Source organism: Varanus komodoensis, unplaced genomic scaffold (assembly GCF_004798865.1).
Source record: "Varanus komodoensis strain SLA01 unplaced genomic scaffold, ASM479886v1 scaffold1, whole genome shotgun sequence".
Lineage (NCBI taxonomy): Eukaryota > Metazoa > Chordata > Lepidosauria > Squamata > Varanidae > Varanus > Varanus komodoensis.
The window spans coordinates 135,379,317-135,404,888 of NW_025335268.1; the positions used below are offsets into that span (position 1 = coordinate 135,379,317).

Here is a 25,572-nt window from a genome sequence, read left to right on the forward strand (position 1 = left end):
CACTGGAAGCTCAGGTGACAGCAGCGGCGAGGAGCGCTTTCCTCCAGCTTCGGCTGATTCGCCAGCTGTGCCCCTATCTGGAGTACGACTGCCTCGCGACAGTGACTCATGCACTGGTGACTTCCCGTCTTGACTTCTGTAACGCGCTCTACGTGGGGCTACCCTTGAAGACAGTCCGGATACTTCAATTGGTTCAAAATAGAGCTGCCAGGCTGCTGACGGGGACTGGGCGTTGTGTTCACATGACTCCAGTCCTCCGTCAGCTTCACTGGCTTCCCACTGAAGTCCGGGCCCAATTCAAGGTGTTGGTGATGACCTATAAAGCCCTAAATGGCTTGGGTCCTGGTTACCTGAAGGAGCGCTTGCATCCATATATGCCCAGCCACCCCTTGAGATCGGCAGGGGAGGCCCTTCTCCGGGAACCCTCTAGGAGGGTGGCTACTCGGAGGAGGGCTTTCTCTGCGGTGGCGCCTAAGTAATGGAACGTGCTCCCCAGAGAGGTCCGCCTGGCGCCATCGTTATTTGTTTTTCGGCGCCAGGCGAAGACCTTTTTATTCAAGCGGCATTTTAACTGTTAATATTATTGGATTTTATCTGGCCAGGGCGGCTTATTTTATACTGTATTTTTGTATTTTTAATTTAATATTTATATTTTTGATTTGTATTATAATTATTTTAACTTAGTGTTGTAAGCCGCCCCGAGGCTTCGGCGAATGGGGTGGCATAAAAATGTTTCAATAAATAAATAAATAAAAATGATTAAACAGAAAAACCCTTACCACTTTCATTGTTCCTGATCTAGCTGTGCTGGGGATTGCTGGAACCTGTAGGATTTTTTAAATGTCCAAACATACATTGGATTAAACCCTTTGGGAATGGGTGCCTTCTTCCTTCCTTACATTGGCTGGCAAATTTTGTTGTACACTTCTAGTCATTTCTTTTTTTCCTAAGCAAGAACGATGATGATGATGGATCTTGGAGAGGCACTGTCAACTGAGCAGTTTCTTTTTCCAGGGACTTGCAGGTCTGCAGAAGCCCCAGTGGGAAGCTGATAAACCAGCTATAACACCCTTCCTATAACACTGAACTGTGTGCGACCTTGACAGAGACAAGCATCTCATGGCAGGTTGGCAAGTGCAGCTGACAAGGTGTTTAATTCTACAGAACTAGTGCTTTGAGGGGAAGGCTCTTGTGACACTTGGTTCCCTGCCTAGGCAGATAAAATCACTTGCAGGGGTCACAAGGTGGCACTCCATAAAATGAAAAACAAGAGAGATACCGAAAGCACCTCCTCAGCTCCTGATTCCTCTCTGCCCTAATTACATCTCAGTCATGGTGATCACAGAAGGCTTCCCATTGCTGCAGTGGTGTTTGTGTGTAGAATAGACTATCACCCAGATAGGCACAGATAAAATATCCATACATATTTCATTGGGGCCTATTTGCCTCAGTGGAAATGGGAGGTGCATATGCAGTAAATGATTTGCCAGGGGCTCTGTAGTAAATGGGTCAATTCCATCCCATCCACCCACAGGTCAGAGAGGGGTTATAATGAATTCTCCTCCTCTCCAGAACTGACTTTTCAATAATTCCCCTCTGGTACATCTTTGCCTTGGTGTCTGTGCCTTCTGCAGTGTATTAAGACTCTTTTGTGTGTTACATTGTTTTTTTCTTTTTCTCTGCATTTGTGTGAGGACGTGAAGCAAGGAAGAAAAACCGGTGTCCTCTCCCCTGTTTTTCTAGTCGCTTACAACTTGTATGTAACCGTAGTTTTCTAATTCTGCTTTTTTCCTATTGATAATTTCAGGATATGTAACAAGGTTGAGCAAAGGAAATGGGAGATCAGGTTGTAGAGAAAGAGAGAGCCTGAAAGGAACCCTTTTCAAGGAGACAGCAGCATTTACCTACTTTGTAACTCTTCGTCTGCCCTGGTTATTGGCAGACAATTGGGATTCAGACACTCCTGACAGATTCAGGCTTCTCTAAAGAGTATCTAATAGAATCATGGGTTGCTTTTGAATTATGTGATATCAAAACATGCAGACCTTATGTTTCCATTATGAGTTGTTGACTACAAAAAACCAAGGAAGATAACCTACAATTTGTTGTTGGTTGTGAATTCTGGCTTATTTGTGTTTAATAGCCATAGTTAAACCAAAATGCAGGGTTTGTACATAGTGACAACCCATGATTCAACAACAACCCACAATTCAGTGACAATCCATATTCAGTTTGTATTCCACTTGTATTCTCGGTTTTCAAATCATGTGAACCAGTTTAGAAAGAGGGAGAAAATGTGAATGAGAATATGTGGCATTCATTAATAAAAGGGGGAAATCCACATATCTCAGCCTTGTAGTAAACAAATTCCAAGCCACACCAAAAACTTATCATTGCCAACCAGGAGCAAAATATAGCATCTTTCCATAGTTCCTGGGCACTCACTTTGGTATTATGTAGTCAGTGCATTCTCATGCAGAAACTAGGAAAGGCCATTATACAAAGGACCAGATTTTTGTTCTTTACCATTTAATTCATAAATATATTACCAGGCCTTCTAAAAGGCTGAGCAATTTGAACAGACTTCATAATTTCTGTCAAGTAGAATAGTTAACAGCTGACTATGCTAAATCCAAGCTGATGGTATTTGGCAAGTGTTCTTCCAGGTACAACTGGAGGTTAAATGGGGAAAAGTTTCATCATTCAAATACCTAGTTGTATACTTTGGTGAGGTAGATTCTTGGAGGAATCAGCTTCAGAACATCAAAATAATGACAGTCAAGACAACTCAGGCTATCTTGAAATTTGCCACTCCAGGGGAGCATCAACACCAAGATCTCCGTCACCCCTGGTGCTTCAGTCATGGAACGTGTAACTTTTTTTATGGTAACCATATCCATGTGAAGACTTCTTGATTACTGTCAGACTGCCATCTTATGGCACCTGTAAAGCAGGTGAGGCTGGAAAAATTATTCACAGAGACATTCTGAATGCTGTTCCATTTGATTGTGCAGGTGACCTCCTAGGGTTGTTAGGATAAAGGGAGACCCATAGATGTTACCACAGGCTCTTTGAAAAAAGCCAAGTGGGAAATTGAGAAGAATAGTTTTCCCTCTGGTTGTCAAAAGATACAACAGCTGCTACTGGAAAAAGCAGGGAAGGATGTGAAGTCTCCTATTTGCTTCATATTTGGTGTTAGAATGAACTTATTCAAGTGTATCTATTTTATCATTGGAAGATAGATTTATTCTTTCATGTTACACATGGTCATTCTGCTCTTTAGCAAGCATGTCTGGAGAGAGGACTAGTTATAGCTAACAAAGTATGTAACAGGATTGGATCACATAACTCAGCACTGAAATAGATTGACTTTCCTCAGCTGGGTGCCCTGCACATGTACTGAACTTGCAGATTTGATGTCCTATACATCTGGAGGGCTCCAAGTTGGGAAAAGGCTGGAATAGAGGATGGGACTCAACATCAGACAGCAAAGTTATGTTTGCTGTTCACCTCACTTAAAGCTCACCTAAATATGCACACCTGTCTGGAGGTTGTGTTAGCATCCATGGGTGGTGAGCAGTGCATTGTATAGCTTGGGTCCTGATGTGCATACTGCCAATGCAACTTGAAATAGTTATAAAATAATCATGCTAATATTAAGTTGCATTTGTACCTTTCCCATCATTCCCTTGCAGGAAATCCAGGGTAGCTTACAAGGGTTTCCTCTCCGTGTTAACTTTACAAGAACCCTTTGAGGATGGTTGAGCCGAATGTTCGTGACTGGCCCAAAGTCACCTAGTGTATTTCATGGCTGTGTAGGGACTAGCAGATCCTTGGAGTACCAGTCCAACATTCTTAACCACTATATTACACCATACCATTTAATCATGTGTTCCCAGTCCCTGTTTGTAGACAGAATATGGACCCTGCATATGTTGAGAACACTGATAGTTCAGATTAATGCTTCACAATATAGTAGTGCTTGTCGCTGATGTGAGGAATAACAAGATTTAGTGGAGAGCAGGTGTAGTGTAGTGGTTAAGAGCACAGGTCTGGGTCTCAGGTGATTTTGGTTCTAGTCCCCACCAAGTCATGGAGCCAACTGAGTGACTTTGGGCAAGTCACAGACTCTCAGCCCAGCCTACCTCTTAGGGTTCTTGTTGGGAGGATAAGATTGGGAGCAGCAGGAAGAGAATGATGTAACCTGCTTTGAGTTCTTTAAAAAAGGTTTCCGGAGGAATATACATCCATTAAATACATAAATGTAGTGGTTAGCACAGCCTTCCCAAATCTGTTGTCCTGCAGATTTGAACTTCACTTCTCCTTAGCCTCAATTAATGTAGTCAGGAATCCTAAGAGCTGTAGTCCAGAGCAACTGGAAGGCACCAGGTTAGGGAGGTATTTGCTGAAATATTGGACTTTGATCTTTTAAGAAGTCCTGGGTTCAACTCTCCACTCTGCTTTAAAGCTAATCTTGGGCCAGGCTGGTTGAGTGGCTAAAACCAGGCCTTTACCATATATGTTATTTTCCTCTCCTTGGAACAAAGGTGGGATGTAAATGAGAAAGAAGTGACAGAAGTGTTCTTTTATAGGATGTGACCAACACAAATGTGCTATCATCCAATTTCACATGAACTAGGGATTAGAGCTGGATTGAAAATATACTTGGGGACAGAGTCGTGCTCATATCAACCCTGGAGGAAAAACTGCCTGGGGATTTCATTGCTATATCTGCAGTTGTCCCTTGGCTTCGATGCTTTCCCCAAAGTGACAGATTGACAGGGCCACAAACCATCACAAATTCATGAATGGGAGCAATAGCTCTTTTCTGCCCCCATATGCTCTGACCCATGAAAGCTTTTGTCATTATAAATTGCTTTGTCTTTAAGGTGCCATGAAACCTTTTTCACCAGTGACAGGCTGACACAATTACCCTTCTGGAATGGCTGATAGGTGTTTGATTTTAAACACACACACACACACACACACACACACACACACACACAGAGAGAGAGAGAGAGAGAGAGAGAGAGAGAGAGAGAGAGAGAGAGAGAGCGTGTGCTAAAATTTGCTTCATTTTTCTAAACTCTATCCTGAGTTCAAGGATAAATTCGGACAGTCAACATGTCAGTGATTCAGACAGTGGACGTAGCTTTGTGCCAGTGTTGTGGTGCTGGTAGATGGAAGTGCAGGTGTGCTGCTGCCCCCTTATAAAGTCTTGCTGCTCTGTCCAACATTGTAGACTATTACTTACAGCCATCAGTGTGAAAAGAAGCACTAGCTGATCCGGAAATTATGATGAGCACTTTATGAGATGTCACATTTCCCTGCTGTTTCTACCCAGGAATCTGCCTGGCTCAAGTGAATCACCTTTATGATTCCAACAAAGTCTCTTAAAAACATTCTAATGTTGTGTTTCTCTCCTGGCCCCAAAGTAGCCATCTCCCCCCCCCCCCCCGTCCCCCGTATATCTCTACTTGAGGCAGAAATCAGTTGCTTTGGAACTTTGGAAATGGCCTTGAAGAAAGTTTATCTGAGATGGGAAAATCCTTTGCAATTAACATTGAAGTTTTGATTGATTCTCCTGTGCTGTCATTTGTACCTCTGCAGTAGTATCTATCCAGCAACTGAGAGAATAGAAGACTACTAGGATCATGCATGATGTGACCCCTTGGAATATGGAATAGACAAAGGATCATAAAGTTTTTGTTGGATAGTTCAGTCAATCAAAGAAAGCAAATGAAAGAGTGCTTAGGTTATTTTGGATATTTGCTTCAAATTTATGTTTTGATGCATTGTTATTTGATCTTTAACATTTTTAGGATAACTATTTTTATATTTTATTTAGCATACCTTTTAATGGTGGGAGATACATCTAGTAACTATATTAATCTATTTATGTATGCACAAGAAATCCAGAGGGAATAGAATTAATAACATATCCTTAATATGGTCTTAAATTCATTCCATCGTGAGAAGGCAAGACTCATTACAGAAGACAGTAGTGCTAGGGAAAGTTCAACACAGAAAAAGAGAAAGACCAGCTATGAGATGGATTGATTCCATGAAGGCAGCCGCAGCTTTGTGTTTATAAGAGCTGAGCAGGACCGTCAAGGACAGGACATTTGGAGACAGCTTGATGGCATATAACAACAGCCTTTGTGTGAGTAAATTCTGTAGAATACAAATCATCCTGGAAAAACTGGTTTGAGATCAAACTGGTTTTTATTTTTAGTGCATTTTTGGGGATGGAACTAGACTAAAGGCACTGGATTTAGCAACCTTACTGAACTGAAGCAGGTCTAGGGTAGTGCCTGGTTTGGAAAACTATGTGGGAACTGTTTGCAGGCAGCTTATAATTCCAAGAAGGTAACTGGGATACACATGCAATAAAAGTCTATTAAGTAGATAAGTAGAATGCGTGAACCATTGATTTCCTCAATTATCTGGTTCATCCAGACTTATTCTTTGAGTAGATCCATTGAAACCAGTGAGAATTAAGTGATTCATTGGTGAATCTACTCTTAATCATGAGTAAGCTTGGCTTCAACCCAGTGTAGTTCTTGAGATCCACTTGGACAGCTGGTCACTGCAGATTTCCTGAGTTAAGCTTAGGGCACTTGTAGCTGCATTGTCTTTGCATCATGGTTTCAGCCACACTGGTTTTGTCAATTGACCTGGCTGACAGAAGACTGAGCTGGGATGTATGAGAAATATATTTTATTTTGTTATTTTATTTTATTTTATTTTATTTTATTTCTATGGTGCCTGACAGCCTCGGCAGTTATCCAGCACACGTCAACCATAGTGATGTAAACACTACAAAGGAGCTGCCGAACATTGAATTTTATACCAAGATGTGTGTTCCTGAGGCAGAGACCAAAAAACCCAGGGTTCTCTGAAATTTCAAGTCACTTGCTTGCTTTGCAGCTTGTAATTAGTTTATGGAGTATACTGCTACAAGATCTAACAATGGCTGCTAGGTTAGCTGACTCTAAAAGCAGAACAGTCAATTTTCAGGTGAATCAGTCCTTTGGTGGTCACCAGTCATGATAACTCCTGATTCATAAGCAGTATATGTCTCAATATCAGTTGCTTGGAAAGAGCAAAAGGGCTGAGAACTATTGCCTCAATACCCTAGCTGTGTGGGTCAAGGGTTCAGCTTGTCCACTGTGGGGAAACAGCATGCAAGATTAGATCAACCAAGCCGTCAATGAAAACAACTTGGAATTTACCCTTGAGGAAAATGGCGTATAATGACTTCTACAGTTAGTGAAAGCATTTTAAATAATTTTACATTTCAACTTCATTGGGGTTGTGGATTTATGAATGCCAGGATGGTAGTAACATGATGGCAGAGCATGTATTTCTCTGAATCGAATTATCTTTCAGTTATGCCTTTCAGACTTTTAGTTTGCATTGAGCTTGTCAAGTTTTCCTGGCACTTCATGCTAACATCTGAGTGTTATGTAGTGTCAGTATTTTTAATGCAAGATTTATTTAGTGAAATTTGCACATTATAGATGGCCATTTCTGGTAATAATCTTAGCACAGTCATGGAGGGTTTAAGCCCTCCATTTGGTACAGACCATGCCATTTAAAGAGCTATGTATTGGGAAGACAATGAAGAATGTTACCTTCATAGAGATGATCAGTCACTCATCAGTGTCAGGATAAAAGAGGAACATTTTGGTTTATAATACACAGGAAACATAAGGTGATGCTCCCCAAAAACTCATTCAATGTGTTATGGGTATTTTCTAGTCAGTTCGAACCTTTCTGGGCCTTAATTCAGTCAAAAGAGTGAACTTGGTAGCTTCAAATTATTACATCCTGAAACATTTGTTTTTCCTCCATGGGATGCTACAGTTCTTCTCCGTGCCCATAGGCACTGCCATGAGAATGGGGAAGGTGATCTGATCATAGGTGGTGTCTGCACCCCCTCCTGCCTCCCGCCCCCTGTGGAACTCTTGTCTTATAAGGCTAAAACTTGTAGCAGAAGGCAGAAAGGGAGAAAAGGGAGCATGCTCGTGTATGGGGAGAAGACGGGCAAGTTCCTCTCCTGCTCACCAAGAGTTAAGCTGGCTGGAAGAACTCAAAGGCCCATCTAGCTGTCTTTGCTCTACCTGGCTGTTCCCGCTGCATACTGGGAGTGCAACCCATAGGATTATGCTTTAAAGTGTTTTCTTTGCTTGTTTTGATGAAAGCTAGTTAATGAATACAAGTCATTGAATCTTGGGTTATTGATGAATTATGGGTTGCTATATGTGAATTTTGCACTACAGTTTAACTGTGGCGTGTAAACCACGAAAACCTGTCAGGAGAACCCATGGCTTATGCTCTTTGGATTGTTCATGGTTAATAACTCAAAGTTAAACCATAGTGAAGGGTTTGCACATAATGATGACCCATGATGAACGCCTACTCTGGGTTTTCATTATGTGTGAATCAGGTCAGCACTAAGTTAGCATTAAGTTTGCTAATAGTTTATTTGAAAATAAGTTTGCTAATGCTCATAGGTTATTAAAAAAAGTTTACTTCATTTAACTGTTCTGGCTGATGGTGATCACTACACTTTTAGGCCTGAGGCTCTTGGAAAATCAGGCTGTGTTTTCTCTCATTTATGGAGAATGACAAGGATGGCAATTGGTTGGGCAGGAGACAGTGTGTGAGCTTCTTCTTTGTCTCCTTCATCACATGAGTAATTTCAAGGGCTCAATAAGGCTTCATTCTTGCATACTTTTATAATTCACCTTGCAATTGAAAGGCAGTGTGGTGTAGTGTTTAAAAGCGCTGAACTGGGACTCAGGAGATCTGGGTTCTAGCCACCACTGAGACATGAATTTCACTGGGTGACTTTAGGCCAGTCACTGTCTCTCAGCCTAACCTACCTCACAGGACTGTGAGGATAAATGAGAGGACGACTTTATAGTGTTCCTTGCAAAAGGAAGAAAGGCAGCGTATAAGTGCAATGTCATGATAACTACACTTTCCAAGGCAACTTGCATAATCTAGTTGTATCAAAAAACACCGTGTCTTAAAACATAACAAGAAACATAGTCATCAGTAGATCTCAAGACTGCAACAGAAAATGATTTTTAATTTTAAAGGCTTCTTGGATGCCTGGGCAAACAATTATGTGTTTCCTAGCATACAAAAGTCATCCAAGTAGGTGCTAGTCAAGTAGATTTAAGAAGGGGATGCTTCTCATTTTTAAACTTGGAGGGCACAGAATGTGATGTTCACAATTATGGTGCCTTCTCCTACAAATTGTTGCTTTGGGTGTTTTCAAAAAGAACAAACATATTTTGTGTACAAGTAAATGCTGAGTGAGAATATGCATTTTTAACCTTTCTGAGAAAAAGGGCTGCTTTGCTGAAGGAAACAGAAATGGGTTTTGTAGGTAGTATGTGTGTGGCACATTCTCTCTCTCTCTCTCTCTCTCTCTCTCTCTCTCTCTCTCTCTCTCTCTTTCCTTTTTGGCAGGACAAGCTATCTCATGGCTTTAAAATTGAATAAACCTAATTTGGTGCAGTAATGCATTATTTTCTGTTTGTAATGGAATGGGGATACCATGGAAAAAGTGACATTTATAGTTTGTTCTAGTTTTTAGAAGCAGGTTAATAGTATGTTATGCACAGATTGTCATCAAGGGCCTGCCTCATCTTCCTCCACCCTCAGAAAGGTGGTTTTCCTTTTGAGTAGTTTCCCCAGGCTTCAAAACATTCTCTCCCAGGAGATCTGCCCAGTGATGATTAACAGTTTATTTTAAAGGTTTCTTGTGCTATTGAGGTCTTATCGTGTATTTTCTATTTGCTTGCACTTTATTTTTTAACTTGCTGTGCTGCTATGATATATTCTTAATTGTCATCTGAAATTACTACCTACATGAGTCAATTATTTCCTTTTTAATTTTGATAGCCACCTTGGATGTTTTATATGTAACTGTGCCTATATCTTAGAGGCAGGTTTTTCCCATACAGAGTGCTCAGGTCGAGGGGGAAGCCTTGTTCACTGCCTGAGCCCTTTTTGTCCATTGCATAAAGGAGGACCTTCTCACCTGTGGTACCCACCACCTGGTAAGATCTCCACAAAGATCAGGCAGGCACCTCATGTGTCTCTTTTCCATAAAAACATATCTGTCTGCCCAGATTTTTCCCTGTGTGCTAGCACTGTTAGCTATCCTTGGTTATTTCCATGGTATTCTATTGTTTTATCACTGGGTTTTTGTATTTTATCATACTTGCATCTTGCTTTTATTGAAAAGTGGGATAGAAACCCTGATATCTATCCATCTCTAATTATATAAACCTTCTCTAATAAATAAATTAGCACACACAGTAAATAAAGAAATAAGGAACATAGCCTAGAAATAGTTTTTAAATATCAAACAAAACAGGTTAATGAAATAGAAGGATCATACTGCTTCTGCTGTTTCATTCTGTCTTTGTACAGGTAGCTCTGTGTGTGTGTGTGTGTGTGTGTGTGTGTGTGTGTGTGTGTGTGAGAGAGAGAGAGAGAGAGAGAGAGAGAGAGAGAGAGAGAGAGATTGAGATTGAGATTGAAGGTACTGTACTTTCCAATAGGACTTTGTCTTTAGCCTCTGTCCCTCAGTTCCAAAGAACTCCCAGGTGGTTTGAAATAACTTCAAGGTGCCTTTTGTTACAGAAAACAGTAAACCCCATATAGCATGGTTGGGAGCTGTAGGCCTCTTCTGGGCTTGAAAATTATTATATTACACCTTTAGACAGTTTTTGGAGGGTTAGGAAATTAACTTTTGGGTGGTTTCCCACCCACAGTCCCAAAATCCAAGCTTCTATTTTTTACCACTTTCCTGAGACAACTCTGACGCACACCTCAACCATAAATATTAACTGTGTGTGTATATATCTTTACATTCTTTCACTGTAGTGCAATAAAATAATAATCTAGTAAGAGACCGATGTCTGATAGCTCAGAGTGGCTTGCAGTGTTCTTTTCATTTACTGCTGCAAATTACCCGCACCATCACTTAGCTCTGTTTGAATCATTTATTAAGTCAGGGTGCTCTGTATCAGGGCCTAGATGTTGGCTAGGATCACATCCCCCTAGTGCTTGGGGGTGGGGGCAGGGACCTGTGCGGCTCCCACAGGTTGAATAGAGATTCCTGTGGGACGTGGCAAGCTTGCTTGCTTAAGGATCTGTGTCACCAAGATCTTATTTCACTTCTTTGCTAGCATAAAGGAGTGTAAATGACACTGACACTTGCTAGAAGGCTCTTTACACTGACAGTGCAATGTGAAGCATCTCTTGTGTAACTGAGATCCCATCTGCATGGTGGGAGTTGTTATTTATTTTCCAGAGGATCAATTAACCTGCATTAGTGGATCCATTCCCTGCCCCTGCTTTTCCTAAGAGCCTGCTCCACATAGCATATAATCAAGATCTACCCAGAAGGTAAAAAACTTTCACATGGGTGGTGGGTGAACTCCCTTTGATTCAGTCCAGAAGGGATCTTGGCAAGACGATAGTCCTTCTAAAGAAAATGTGCCACCCCCTCACCATTCTGTGTTGACCCAGTGATGAATTTAGAACTCTGCTGTGCCGTTCATGTCCTCAGGAGCACAATGGGATCCAAGCGCCTCTCCAGCCCAGTCCTTTGCCTTAATTCCTGCACCAGTGCATCATCCCATTTTATATATATTGGCTGGCCAACTGCAGGGTCTTTCTGGAGGCTTACTTTCAGCAGCAGTGTTGGGCATGATGTACTAGGACTGGACAGTACAGCAGGGCACCCAGTACAGACAGGATCCTTTTACTTCTTCTTTCTTGAGCAGCATCAGTCTACTTATTGAACTGCTGCAGTCTAGTTGTGAGATGCACGTTTTGCAGAACAGGTACTGTGTGATATATAAGGGCTTTCAATCTATATGAAGGGAGAAGAGTAGTCTGATAGTGTCTCTGTGTGTTTTTTCTTCCTTTATTGAGTTCCTTCACAGAATGACCATTTTAAGCTTCAGCTTTGTAGCATGGAAAGAGCTTTTCTCGGGGCATTATCTGAAGAATCGGATGCAACCCAAAGGCCATAACATGCCTGTGGCCAGTTGGTGTCTGGCCCTGGCCATGGTACCATAGCACTGTGATTGGACCGTATGTAGCATGTTTGCAGGCCAGCCTGAGGATGTCAGCACTAAGTTCTCCCATGTTATGCTTTATGGTAGGACGCTGCTAGCCTCTGTTTCCAGTGTACTAGTAAAGCCCAGAAGTACGAACATACAGAGAGCTGCTCTGTAGATACATGCTTCTGTTTAGGTTTAGTGATAGTTTTGCTGAGATGAAACTCAAGGCAAGAATCATAGAGCTGGGGAATCTTGAAAATCATCTAGTGCAACCCACACATTGCAGGTCCTGTAATAAAGAGTACAACTTCTTGGGAACCCTGATAGGTGACTATCCAGTTTCTGCTTAATATCTCCAGCAAAAGAGAATATCTACTTTCTGAGATAGTCTCTTGCACTACTGAAGACTTTTGTGGGTAGAAATGTTTTCCTGATGTTTAGCTACATTGTGCTTCCCTGCAATGTCCATTCATTGTTTCTAATCCTACCCTCTGGAGCAACAGCAAACAATTTTGCTCCATTTTCTTCATGATGGCTTTTTAGATATTAATCTTTTCTTCTTAATCTTCTCTAGGCTGAACATACTCTGTTCTTTCAAAAATTCCTCATAGGGATGGCAGATTAAGCAATCTGCTTCCCCCAGGAGAGAGCTGGGATTGCCTTGTGGATAGTTATAACTCGGGCAAGGACCTATGGAACAGTCTTACTGGACTATTCCACATGTGCAGTCATCAGGTTCAGAGACGATTCTATTCATGTATTAGTTCATGGAGGATCCTAGTCACCTATTCGTTGTTCATTGAATGATGACAGCATTCATGCACTTCTAACAGTTATCTCAGCTGCTTTGATCCATGACTGGTTCATCTGTTCTATTGTGGTTTCAAGGGCATTTTGCAGTAGGTAACGTACAATGAAAAGGAGAGGTTGGCATCTGGTTCAGCCTTCCCCAACATGATGCCCCAAGAAGTGTTGGATTATAATGCCCAGTGCCCTCCACTATTGACCACACTGACTGGACATGATGGAAGCTGGATTTTAATATATCTGGAGGGCACCATGAGGGGAAGATGCTCTAGCTGATTAAAAGCAGGAAAGTGCTCTTAGTCCTATAACAATTTCAGAGAAAACTAAGTGCAGAAGTATTGTGCAGCCAGCAAGCCAAAATAGCTGTAGAAGCTGTAAAACAATGAAAGCATTAAAACAGCAAAACATTAAAATTACTCATTAAGAGCCTGGACAAATAAATAAATGAAGCTGGATGCCTGTTGTGTGTTCAATGTGTGAGGTTGATGGAAACTGGAGAGCCTTCATATGCCCTTCTCATGCCTGAAGCTAATCAAATTGTGCCTCAGGCAATCCATCTTGAGGAGAACCAAAGCTGGGTCACCACCTTTGTGAAGGCCCTCTAGATTCTGTCAGCATTACTTTTGAAAAGACAGTAGGATAAAGCTGCTAATTGCAAATTCTCTCTTTCTCTCCCCACTACCACCTTCCTGGAAAGATCATTTGTCACCCATTGGTGACAGTGTAGTAGAATCTTCCAAATTCAGCCTGAGGAAATGACATTAATTTCAGGGGCAAACCTTGTTCTTCTGCCACCCCATTTTTCTTTCGTTTGAACAGCAACAATTAGATCTTTTGCACAATGCTCTCTCTTGGTTAATGTAATAGTATAAACATCCTTGAAATCTTTATTAATTTCAACATATTGCCACTATATGCAATTGCCCAACCATGCTGGTTGCCATTTGGAGACAGTTAAAAAAGAAGGAAGGGATTGTACAATGATTGCTTGCTCTTCTATTAAATACATGCAGATGAGATAAAGTGCATTGAATAGTCCATGACATTCCCAACAGAACTAGTATAGAACTTTAAAGAAAAGGCATATGTTTTAGTATGGTGCTCCAGTTATTGTGGGCAGTATTGAAGGGACAATGAATTGCGACAAATGAGTTGCAAATAACATTCTATATAAAAAGGGAAAGCACACACACACAATGCATAAAATACAAACTGGAATTGCTCTTGCTTAATGTTGCCACCAACTGTTGATACATTGAATTTGTTTGGATGTCATAAAACACCAGGAGCTTCTCCTTCATGAGTAGCTTCCTTTATGGTGGGAGGGCAACCATTCCATTTTTCTAGTGTTGTGTTGGACAACTTTTATTGCATCCTCCATTTTTATTTCACCCTTGTGCAGCTTGCTTGTGTCCTCATAAGGTGCTGATTTAGGACCAGTGGATCATGGACTATAGGGCCACATGGACTACTGGGACGCAGGAAGTCTCCGTGATCATACTGAAAATAATGGGGAGCATGTAGAAAGGCTTTTCAGAGCAAACACTCTCTCTGTACTCTGTAGAAGCTAAATTTGCAGTTGGCTTCTGCTGAATTTGAGTCAGAGAAATGTATGGAGTTTTCTTACATGGCAAGCAAATTAAGTAACCCAAGCTGCTTTCCTCAATAGTTGAGGCTTGACTGACAAATATAACTTGGTAAGTGGTGCACTCAGAAACGTAATACTCTCTACCTTTTCTTTTTTCTGTATATTTGGAACAGCAGCTTTGGAGGTTTAGAAGAGACTGTGATCTAAACTGGAGCTTTTTAGGCAGCTGCTTAGAAAATGTAGTCGTTTCCAAAGAACAAACTGGAAAAATGGGCCACAGTAACACAAAGATTAAGATTTTGCTGTTATCAAATGAAAGATTAAAACGCTTTCAGATAAATCATTATTAACCCAGTGCCTGTTTTGACAAGGAACAGTGGTGAGCTGGATCTGTGCCCAGTAGTGGCTCTACATCATCACAAACAACGTTCATTCACTATCTAGCTTACTGTTAATAAATTTGGATTGGGCACTAAACTTTTACAGCTCCCAGGGCCGTTCACTCTGGACCCTACTAAATCCCCGTAGGTGATATATGAGGCTGTGAAGATGTCATTTCCCCCATCCCTGGTAAACTGAGTACGTGTGGGAAGGGTTGTTTTTTCTGTGACTGCTTGCTGCCCCTTGTGTTTCCTGGTCCTCAAGATGTTCCTGACTTCAGGACCAATCACTGAATGAATAAGAGGAAAGTAAGTGTGTGTGTGTGTGTGTGAAAGAGAGAGAGAGAGAGGTCTTTGCAAAATAAAATTGTAAGTACTGTGTCAGACAGTAAGCCAACTGCCATAGACTCTAATCTATCTGCCTGGCCATTCCACAGCCCCCTACCTGAGCCTGGTTTCCTATTGCTGGTGCTGCAGCCATCCTGCTTCTTGTGTGACATCCCTGCTGATGTTCTCACTTTGCAGGGACCAAAAAGAACCAGGCAGGGCCAGCTCTATCATTAGGTAGAATGGGGCAGTCACCAGAACTGGAAGATGCTTGGGCCACACAACAGTGACAAGGTGTTGAAGAAACAAAGCTGTCTACACTGCACAGCCCGTTCTGAACCCTGTGAGCTACTCTGTTCTTCTCAGGTCCAGATATCAAAGATGCTCTTCTGTCACCTCTGTCAATGCAGGATTCAGTTGCCAGTTCAGCTTCCTGATATGGAATGGGGAGGGAGGGCACCATCCTGCTTCTTGCCTCAGGCAGGAAAATGTCTTGGGCTGGCCTGGAAATGGGAAAGGTTCCTAGCAGCAAGTGGCTTGGCACATTTCCCTTGGCTTGGTTTCATCTTATACCTGCTGGCTCACCATGCAGATGTCCTTCGAGCAGGCTCCCTCTGCCAGAGCTGGCTGCCAGCATTGTCTTAAGGGAAAGAAAGACACTTGCCAATCATTCTCACACAAGCATTCAAGATGAAATTATGCAGTAGTTAGAACAGAATACTCTCTGAATACAGTGCTGTATTGTTCCATGGAATCTATTGATGGTTTTTGTGCATAGATGGTATGGAAAACTACACCTGTTCATATGATCTGTACTGTTAGGAGATATATACATATACATCATATACATATATGTTTGGCAGTAAGAGTTTTTGTCCATGTCTGAATATACAGTATTAAAAGATAAACAGTAGGATAATCCAAAGGAGGCTTGGGAAATGGGTGTTTTCAGCTGTCTTTCTCACTTTTTAGTGCTGAATGAATGTAATACTTAGCTTATCAAAGTATTCATGTAATTATTTGAAAGGTTGGTTCTCAGTATTTTGCAGTTTAAAGACTTTTTTTTTCACTTTCTCGCTTCTCCAGATTTCTGTTCAATCATGGTGAAATTATCCACATCACTGGGCAAGAAAAATTTCTATACCATTTAGCTTCCCAGCTACAGTTTCAGTTTTTTCCTAGGAAGGTGGTGGCCATTCAAACTTAATTTAATAGAAGGTGCTATGGATATTAAAGTTCTAATTCCTCTTATATCATTGTCTGATACGCTGGGAAGTCACAGCCCTTCTTAGTCAATGGCAGAGAAAGACTGTAACAAAACTCATGGGTGCCTCAGTGCAGACCAAGTTTTGTAATAGAAGATATATATAAAGTTGCTTAGAAGACATAAAAGCAAGATGAGAAAAAAACCATATGGTGAAGCAACTCCAACTGTACATTGGCAGACTTTCAAGACAATTTCTTTTGGGGGAGGAGCATAAGAAAGGCATTTCAGGCCTTTGGTTTGTGTTTGTTAATCTTTTATTGTAGTTTTAGATCTTTTGCTGCTGCTAGTTTTTACTTTCGTTTTATCCTGTAGTTTTCATTTTTTTAAAAAATTTTTATTCAGTTATATTATGTATTTTATGTATTTTACAACCTCAGACTTATGGTGAACCTATGAATGAATGCCCTCCAAAAGCCAGCGTGGTGCAGTGGTTAAGAATGTAGGACTAGAACTCAGGTGATCTGGGTTCTCCTTTCTGCTTATCCATGGAGCCAACGGGATGACTTTGAGCCAATCACAGATTCTCGGCCCAACTTACCTCACAGGGTTGTTGTGGGGATAAGAGTGAGAGCAGGAGGAGGAGAATGATGTAAGTTGCTTTGAGTTTTGTGTAAGAAAAAAAGTGGAATATAAATCTAATCCATTTATTTATTTATTAAACTTGTATACCATTCTCTTGGCACATAGGTCCTTGGATGGCTGACAGATCGCTAAACATTAAAACAGTATAACAATAACTGAAAACATATACAAGGACAGCAAAACAGTTAAAACTCAGAATAGATAATAACATATAAAACTACTACAACCAATCATTATAATAAAAGCTAATTTAAAAAGACATCTTGACCAACAATGAAAATAATGGGAGAATAAAAAGGGCTTGACCTGGTACACTGCTGCATATGCATATCCTAATATGCACTGAAATGTCAATGTTTCACTGTGCTACATTATAAAACACAAGAGTGGTGTGCATAGGAAAACACCCACAAAACCTCAGATTGTGCATGAATTAGCATGGCATGTTGCCATGAGGCTGGCATCCCACATGTTCTCAGTAGAGATGAGGGGAAGAGGTATGGCTGAAGTGTGGGGTGCTGAAGAGGAGAGCAAGAGTTGATCATATGTATAATTTGGTCTATGGGATTATGTGTGGGAGAGCCTCAAATGCTCTCTTTGAAAACTGCTCTGCAGAAATTTCAGATAGGCTTTGTTCATTGTAAATCTAACATGTGATTTTGTTTTGTCTCATTTTGTTTCGTTTTTAGATGCCCTGATGTTTGCCCTTCTTTGCAAATACAAAGTCTATCTGAGATTGGCCGATGTACAGGCAGTAGCTGTGAAGCCCCAATAGGAGGTGAGTAGCAATTGCAATTGCTCTTATGGTGTTTTTCTGTTTAATTAATGTTTGTGCGCATCTTTTTAGCATTTGTGTACTTTTAACTGCACAGAGTGCCTCAGCTATTGAGCGATATAAAAATGAAATGAAATGAATGAATGAATGAATGAATGAATGAATAAGTATAATTGCTCAATTATTCTTTTCAATTTTTGACCTTTCTGTGCCTTTGCAAGCATTCACGTAAGAAAGCTGGATGTATCCGTCTTGGTGCAGCAACCACAATAGAAGAGGTGGATATCTTGCTTCTGTTATACAGGCAGTCCCTGAGTTATGAACAGCTTAGTTATGAACGACCCATACTTACAAACAAACTGCCATGAAGCCTATAAATTAAAAATAAAAAAAAATATTGTTATTGCCATAGAGAGAGAGGAGGTGGAAGGGGAGAGAGGGCAGCATCTGTCTCTGGCATTTCCTTGTGCTGGTGAGTTTCGGTGGGTGGCGGTTAGAGGCATTCATAGCTTTTCCCCTTTCATGAGGGTCCCACACCTCTAACCCCACAAATGTGGGGGGGGGTGACTATAAGTGATCTGACATACAAATTCAACTTAAAGATGAATTTCCATTTTCTCGGGAATGGAACTTGTTCATAACCCAAGGACTGCCTGTACTATCAGTGCCCCTTTCCTGGACTTCAGTGTTTTAAAGGATTTCTTTTTAGTGCAAAAAGGAAAAAAAGGAAGATATTTGCTTCCTTGTGAAGTAAGTGGGAGTTTGTACAAATGTTAGTGCATCTGGTTCTTTCATGGTAGCTGCAGGAAAAGATAGACGCATCTTGATAAAACAGTAACAATTGGTTACTTGGATTTTGAGGACTACTGCTCTCTATATTTTCTGAGAACGTAGAGGTGCTATCTGGCCTTTCTCCCTCTTCTTGAGCCAACAACAGGAAGTATGTGTAACATTTGTGCTATTTTCTCTGCTCGAGAACAGGTTGTCATGGTGTTTTTCAGTGTTATCCTAAGTGAATTCATTGTGCCGCATCAGCCTGACCTGGAAACAGTTCAGCCACTACTATATGTGGGGCAATGCATTCAAACATTACCATGTTAATTATGCAACCAATATTTAGCAGCACTACAGATAATCTGATAATTTCACTTTCTAAACTAGATTCATATGTAGAAGAAACCATGTAGCTGACTCGCTCCAAATTTCTTGTAGCAAGTTCTTGACAAAAAGATTTTGTTCTATCGCTCTCAGGTTTTTGGGTTTTGTTGGTGTGTTAAAGTTGTTTTAACATTTTAGTTCTTGTTAGCTGGCTTGGAAACATCTTGTGGAAAGCTGGGGTACGCATGAGGAAAAGTGGGGTGCACATGGTTTTGACAATGATGTAACTGCTTACCACTTGGATCTTTTGGATTCCTCCTTCCTGCCCAGTTGCTTCCCAAATGCGTAGCAGAATTTGTAAGATCTTCATGTCTATTTTCTACACTTTCTGTGCACGGCAGGTGCAATTTTAATACTTTGGTTTTTCTATGGCAGAATGAGTGAGAGGGACATCCGAAGCTTGAGCAAAGGGGTATTGGTGCTCTCTCTCTGCCTTATTACACTATGGGGAAGGCTGACACTGGCCTCATCACACCACAGAAGCCATTCAGGTATGCCCCTCATCTCTCCTTTCAAATATACAGAATGTTGTGTTTTTGTTGTAATGGAGCATTGACTTGGTGCATGTGTGTAGCATTATTGATCTGAATTTTGCACCTCTGCAACTTAGGGAAGTTGCAAGACAATACAAGCTGGAGTGCTCAAATGGTGCTTTTGAGAGTTATAGAGTAAATGTATTTTGAGGGTATACTGTGATGTAATATAGAGGTATATGTACGTCATAGCTCTGTTAAAACCATTAAAAAAAAAATAACCTGCTGTCTTAGAATTTTCATAGCCACAAAAAGCCAGAGGATTTTTGTCAGTGCAGAAGGGGAAGGAAGTTGTACTCACAGATATGTTTTTGGACATTACAACAAAAAGTGTACGCTGAGTGACGGAACTTGCTGTTTTTCCTTTTGCACATGCTTGTTAATGTCCACCAGATATGGCATATAACATGTGAAAAAGACTTTAAATAAATGCAACTCCCACGGCTGCATCCCTGTGTTAGAACCGAGCTGTGTATGGAAGGGTTTGTTCCCTGGATCAAGTGTAGCTGTTGCACTCAGAATTGTTTTTTCTTCACAGTAGTAAAATATGGAAGAATCTATTGATTATGTTTTGAAGCACTTTTTTCTTTAAAAAAAATTGAGCTTAAAGCTGAGAAACTTGCATTCTTGATGTATTTATTGTGTTCAACAGCAGTGTTGTAAGTGCTAAATCTTTTTGCTAGCATGACTAGTAAAACTTAAAAATCTATAAATATTCCCATGGTGGGTAAAATAACATTGTTTGTCATACTTTTACAATATAAAACATATACTTTTGTATTCAATTGCTATGAATTTTAAGAAAATCTTATTTTCTTTAATTACATTAAAGTTTGGGTTGTATTGATCAGATGGCTTATATGGGTCACAGAACCCACAAATTAATCAGTATGTTGTTGATCAAGGGATGAAGTTCTGGTTATGTGGGGAGTAATCTAACTGTGGTGGTGTGAAGTTTGGACTTTTCAGAGGAGAATAGTTTGTTACAACAGCAATCATTCATCTTGTATATATGCAAAAAATCTATCCCACTGTTTCTGCTATCTTGTGTGCTATGGAGCCATAGGCAGAGGAAGTTCAGGATATGATGACTTCAAAGCTTTTCTATCTGAGACTGTCTTCCCTAATTGCTCCGTGCTATAGGGAGCAATTAAAAGTGAGCAGCTGCTTAGGGAAGTTGTGGAGCTATTTCTATTTGCAGGCTTGGGGGAGCCTCTTCAGTTTATGGCAGGTGCCCAAATCCCATTGCTACTGTCTAGCATGCATCTCAAAGTGTGGCAGGAATTTATGAAGTGGGAGAGATCAGGAAATGCATAATAAGCACCTGTCTGCAGAGAATAAAAGCTAATGCTGCTTCAGCCTCAGAGGTATATCTGCATAGTAGCCCTCTGAATTGTAAATACACTTGTGCCATTTTTATTGTACAAGTTATTTTCCAGTTCTCATAAAAGTGGAGTTTTTTCTTTCGATGATGAGAGCTGGTGAGTTGGACAAAACATCTACTGACAAAACATCAGAATTCCTGCACATCTGTGGCAATCTGTCTATCTTTCAATAAACTGGCATTTCTAAAGTAATTCTGTTTTGCTTTGCTGCTGATCATAATGGCTTGGTTTTGAGACAGAGAGTTTGCCCACACTGGGCTGTGTCACATTTTGGCTTCCTGGCTTGAGAGGATTCTTCTAGCTTCCATGTCTAATAACTGAATATGGGAGGGTCAACTATGTATCAGAAGCTCTGAGAAAGGTACTTCAATATTGCTAAGATGTGCATAGAGGCTTGCAAGATGTCTGCATTTTCTTAAAGCCATGGGAACATTACCAGACACAAGAATTACTAGTGGAAGTACTCCCATGCTTGGAAGTACTTGAAGTGGAGACCTGAATTTAGACAGGTGTCACCTTCATTAATGCCTGGAAGGAGGACTTCCTTGAAACCCAAATAAACCATTCTAAACTTTCCCAAGGCTAAAAGAGATGCATGCACTTCAAATAAAGAATGTGAAATAGAAGGATGAGGCCCAGATTTCTGAGGCTCATCTGAGCATATTCTCAGATGATCATTTGGTCATCCTATTGAGCCATAGGATTGCCTTCCTCTTTGCACTGGGGAAATAATAATTACTGTCATGTCTTCATATTTCCAAAATTATGGCATTGGGGCAAATGAGACAGTTCATGCATGCTACCTAGATAATCTGGATTGTGTACAGTCCAGATTATCTAGGCAGGAGTGGGTATCTCTTCATCCAGAGGGCTGAAGTGCATTTGGATAAATCTCTTGGAAGTGCACAATCCACATGTGGGCAGTCCTGAAAAAGATGGTTGGGCTGAAGGTGAAAGAAGTGAGGTCAAAACTATACCTCTCTCACCAGCATATTATAGTTTAAAGCTCTTACTGGCAGAAGCTAAACCCAAGAAGAAGGATTTCAACTGTTTAACATGCAGGAAAAAAAATACTACTGAAGCTCTGGGAAACTGTAAAATAATTCATGGTTGAGATGACTAGAGGTGGAGCCAAGGGAAGATAGTGGGATAACCCGGAGGTCTCTTCAATGATGAGTTTGGCCCTGGGGCCTGTGGTTGCCTACCCCTGGTTTATAGGCTTCTGTTTTTAACACATTGAATGAAATTACATTTTTAAGCCCCTAAATGGGTGAAAAGTTTTTTGTGTGCATCTAAGGCTTGACCCTTTCTGTATGATTCCCTGTCAGCAATACCCAGAAGTAGTTTTTTTACAACTCAGACTAGTACATGATAACTGGTTCCAAAGATAGATTGCATTAGCCTCTTTTATGTAGTGTTAATGATGAATTTATAATTTTGCCTTCCCTTGTAATGGCTGTAGAAAATGAATTGGCTTACTTTTGTGTTACAGTGCAGACATTCGAGGACTTGACAGCCAGCATCATGTGTGTCAACTAATGTTGCACTGCATTTAGCATGAGCATACATACTCATTCTCTCTTGATACGCAAATTCTGAGCAAATTCAGTTGGTGCCAGTAGCTGCCAACTTTTCCATATGTGCAAGGAGAGATCTGGGTTGTGCACTGACATTTTAAATCTTTTTTTGTAGCAGTAGAAACAGGTGTGTCTAACATATGGGAGAAGATACAGAGGAGTTAAGCTGCATTTGCTAATGTATGACATTTCATCTGTTACCCGTTCTATTTCTGCCATTCATTCCCCATAGATAAAACAGTTGTAATCCTATAATCCCTAGCCTCATTGCTTAAAACCAGCATATATCTTGACCATTCCAAATGACTAGTGAACATATACTTAGTTTATCTGCTTGGTTTATTCCTTGGTTTAACTTGTACCTGGCTACATGTGAAGATAAACCTCCATAATAATATTTGGAATTTCTGGTGATACTGCCATACTTGCTAGGACATCCTGTAGTTTCTCTGAGTGATCTCCTGAGTGTGAATTGTCAGGGGAGTACTAGGAGTATAAATACACTAAGAGAAAGTTGCAGAGGTTGGGGGAATATTTTGGGTAAAGCCAGTTTATGTCTTATGGATTTTTATTTCTTCATAATGTTCAGGTTAGTGCAACTTGCTACAAAGAGTAAGGTAAACAGATTTCTTAAACCAAATGGATTTTATCAAACAGAGTATACCACCAAAACATAAGGTGGACTGCATGTTTTGTTCTGAAATTGGAGCATCAGTAGTCCTTAAAAGTTTGGCTTTTCTCCTACATAATTTCTTAGTTCAGCTTAGCCAAGGTTTGATTTATTTACTAATTTGCTACATTCATATCCTGCCATTCTTCAAAGGAACTCTAGGCAGCTAGCACACAAGGCTCTTTGCTTTCCATTTTATTATCACAACAAACTTACTTATTTATTAGTTCTTAACAATATTTATATATTACTTCTCAATTGAAACAAATCCTGAAGTAGTTTATTGAAGGGAAAAAAACAACAACAAATGAAACAAGACCCCCCCCCCCACCACACACACATACATATCAGGATGTTAATATGATGATAGCTATTTCCTAGGGGAAAATGAAAAAATACATTTTCAGTAAATGCCCCAGAACACCAGCTCTGAGGCCCAATGATCCTCAGAGGACAGAAGGTGGCAAAAGATGGGCGCAAGTGCAGAGAAGATCCATCTTCATGTACCGCCAAACAGAGTCCATAGGGGACAGAATGGACCACAGGGTCTTCCCTAAGGATGAAAAGTTGGTATAGAGGGAGGTGTTCCTTGATGCAGCCTCGTCCTGAGTTTTATAAGGCTTTGCTTACTAATAGAAACACCCTACACTTTAAAGTAGTGCAGTAGGGGACTGACACCCTATTTAGATCCTTCAGCACAAGCATATTAGAAACATGGTAAAGTGGCCCAGTCAGTACTCATTTGCTGCATGCCGCACTCATCCCAGGTTCTGAACCATCCTTAACGATAGAGTACATCACAGTTGGCGTACCAGTTTAAGCTTGTAATAGGCAATCCTAGCCATGGAGGGCACTTGGAACATCCCGCGATTTTAAATATGTTCCTTCAGGGGGAGCTAATCTCCATCCAGCTGACAATTCCAGATCTGGGAAACACTTGTCTGATGAGCATCAGTCTTCCTGGGATTCAACTTTAGTATATTGACCCCCACTCCCATCCAGTATATTCAGGTGCTTATCTTGGATATAGATGGCTTCTTGTGATGGACATATATTGGAGAAGTAGAGTTGAGTGTCTTCAAAATACTGTTATCACCTTATATTTATATTTTTATCTTATTTTACTGCTGTTACTGTGAACCGTCCCAAGATGTCAGTGATGAGATGGTATACAAAAGTTTTAAATAAATAAATAAATAAAATCCCAAATGAGGTGATGATCATATTGGTATTAAACTATTGGAGAACTTCTAGAGACAAGACAGTACCTTGAAGCACCCCACAGTAGGACAGCCAGTCCATCAGCAAAATTCTCTGGAACTCGCTGCATAAGGTAGGATTGCAAAACAGTGCTCCCAACCCCAGTCTACAGAAGCAGTCCAGGAAGATACCATGATCAGTGGTAGAAAAAGTTACCATGATAACAAATGGTCAAGGAATTCCTAGATGAAATAAACATGTTCAATCTCCATGGCCCAATGAACTCCAGCCCAGAGTCATAAAAGATCTAGCAGGGGAACTCTCAGAAACACTGGCTATTAGTTTTGATGAATATTGGAAAATAGAAGTGCCAGACAACTGGAGAAGGGCTAATGTTGTTCCCATCTTCAAATAGGGGAAAAAGATGAACCTGGGAACTACAATTCCTGCAATAATTCTGGAGCAAATTATTTTAAAAATCAGTCTGCTAGCACCTTGAAGAAAATGCAGTGATTAATAAAAGCCAGCATGGAAAAAATAATCCTGTCAGACTAATTTAATTTCATTTTTTTGACTGGGTAACTTCCCAAACAGACAGAGGGAACTCTGTGGACATAATTTACCTTGACTTTAGCAAAGCTTTCTGCATAGTGCCCCATGACATTCTTTCAGATAAGCAAATTAGCAAAAGGTGGACTAGATAGAAAAACTATTAGGTGGATCCAAAATTGGCTGCTTAATTGGACATAAAGAGTGCTCATCAATGGCACCTTCTCAAGGAAAGAGGTAACTAGTGGAGTGCCAAAGGGTTCAGTACTAGGCCTAGTGTTCTTCAACATCTTTATTAATAATTTAGATGATAAATTAATCAAATTATCAGATGATAGAAACTGGGTGGAATAGTGAACACCCCAGAAGACAGAATGGAGATCCAGGGTGATCATGAAGAACTTGAATGCTGGGCTGAAAGCATCAGAATGAGATTCAGTAGGGACATGTGCCAAGTCCTTTGCTTAAGAAAAATTGAATGATACAGCATGGGGAATATGTGGCTCAACAGAACTGAAAAAGAACAAGACCTCAGAGTAATTGTGAACAGCAGGATAAATATGAGGCAACAATACAATGCAGCTGACAAAAACAACAATGGGTGGTGGTGATATTTTGGGATAAATTAATAGAATTATCACTTCCAAATCACGAGAAGTAGTAGCTCCCCTACACT

At 40.6% G+C, this 25,572-nt stretch overlaps 1 protein-coding gene across 2 annotated transcripts in view; it reads left to right on the plus strand.

Moving 5' to 3' along the window:
- The window catches only part of TAFA3 (TAFA chemokine like family member 3), a 130,023-nt gene that overhangs the window by 44,397 nt on the left and 60,054 nt on the right, over nt 1-25,572 (plus strand). For both annotated transcript variants that reach the window (XM_044447348.1, XM_044447338.1), the window contains exons 2-3: nt 17,739-17,827; nt 19,358-19,473. In XM_044447348.1, the coding sequence (XP_044303283.1) occupies nt 19,359-19,473 (115 nt within the window). In that variant the 5' untranslated portion in view covers nt 17,739-17,827; nt 19,358. The remainder of the gene's footprint in view (nt 1-17,738; nt 17,828-19,357; nt 19,474-25,572) is intronic.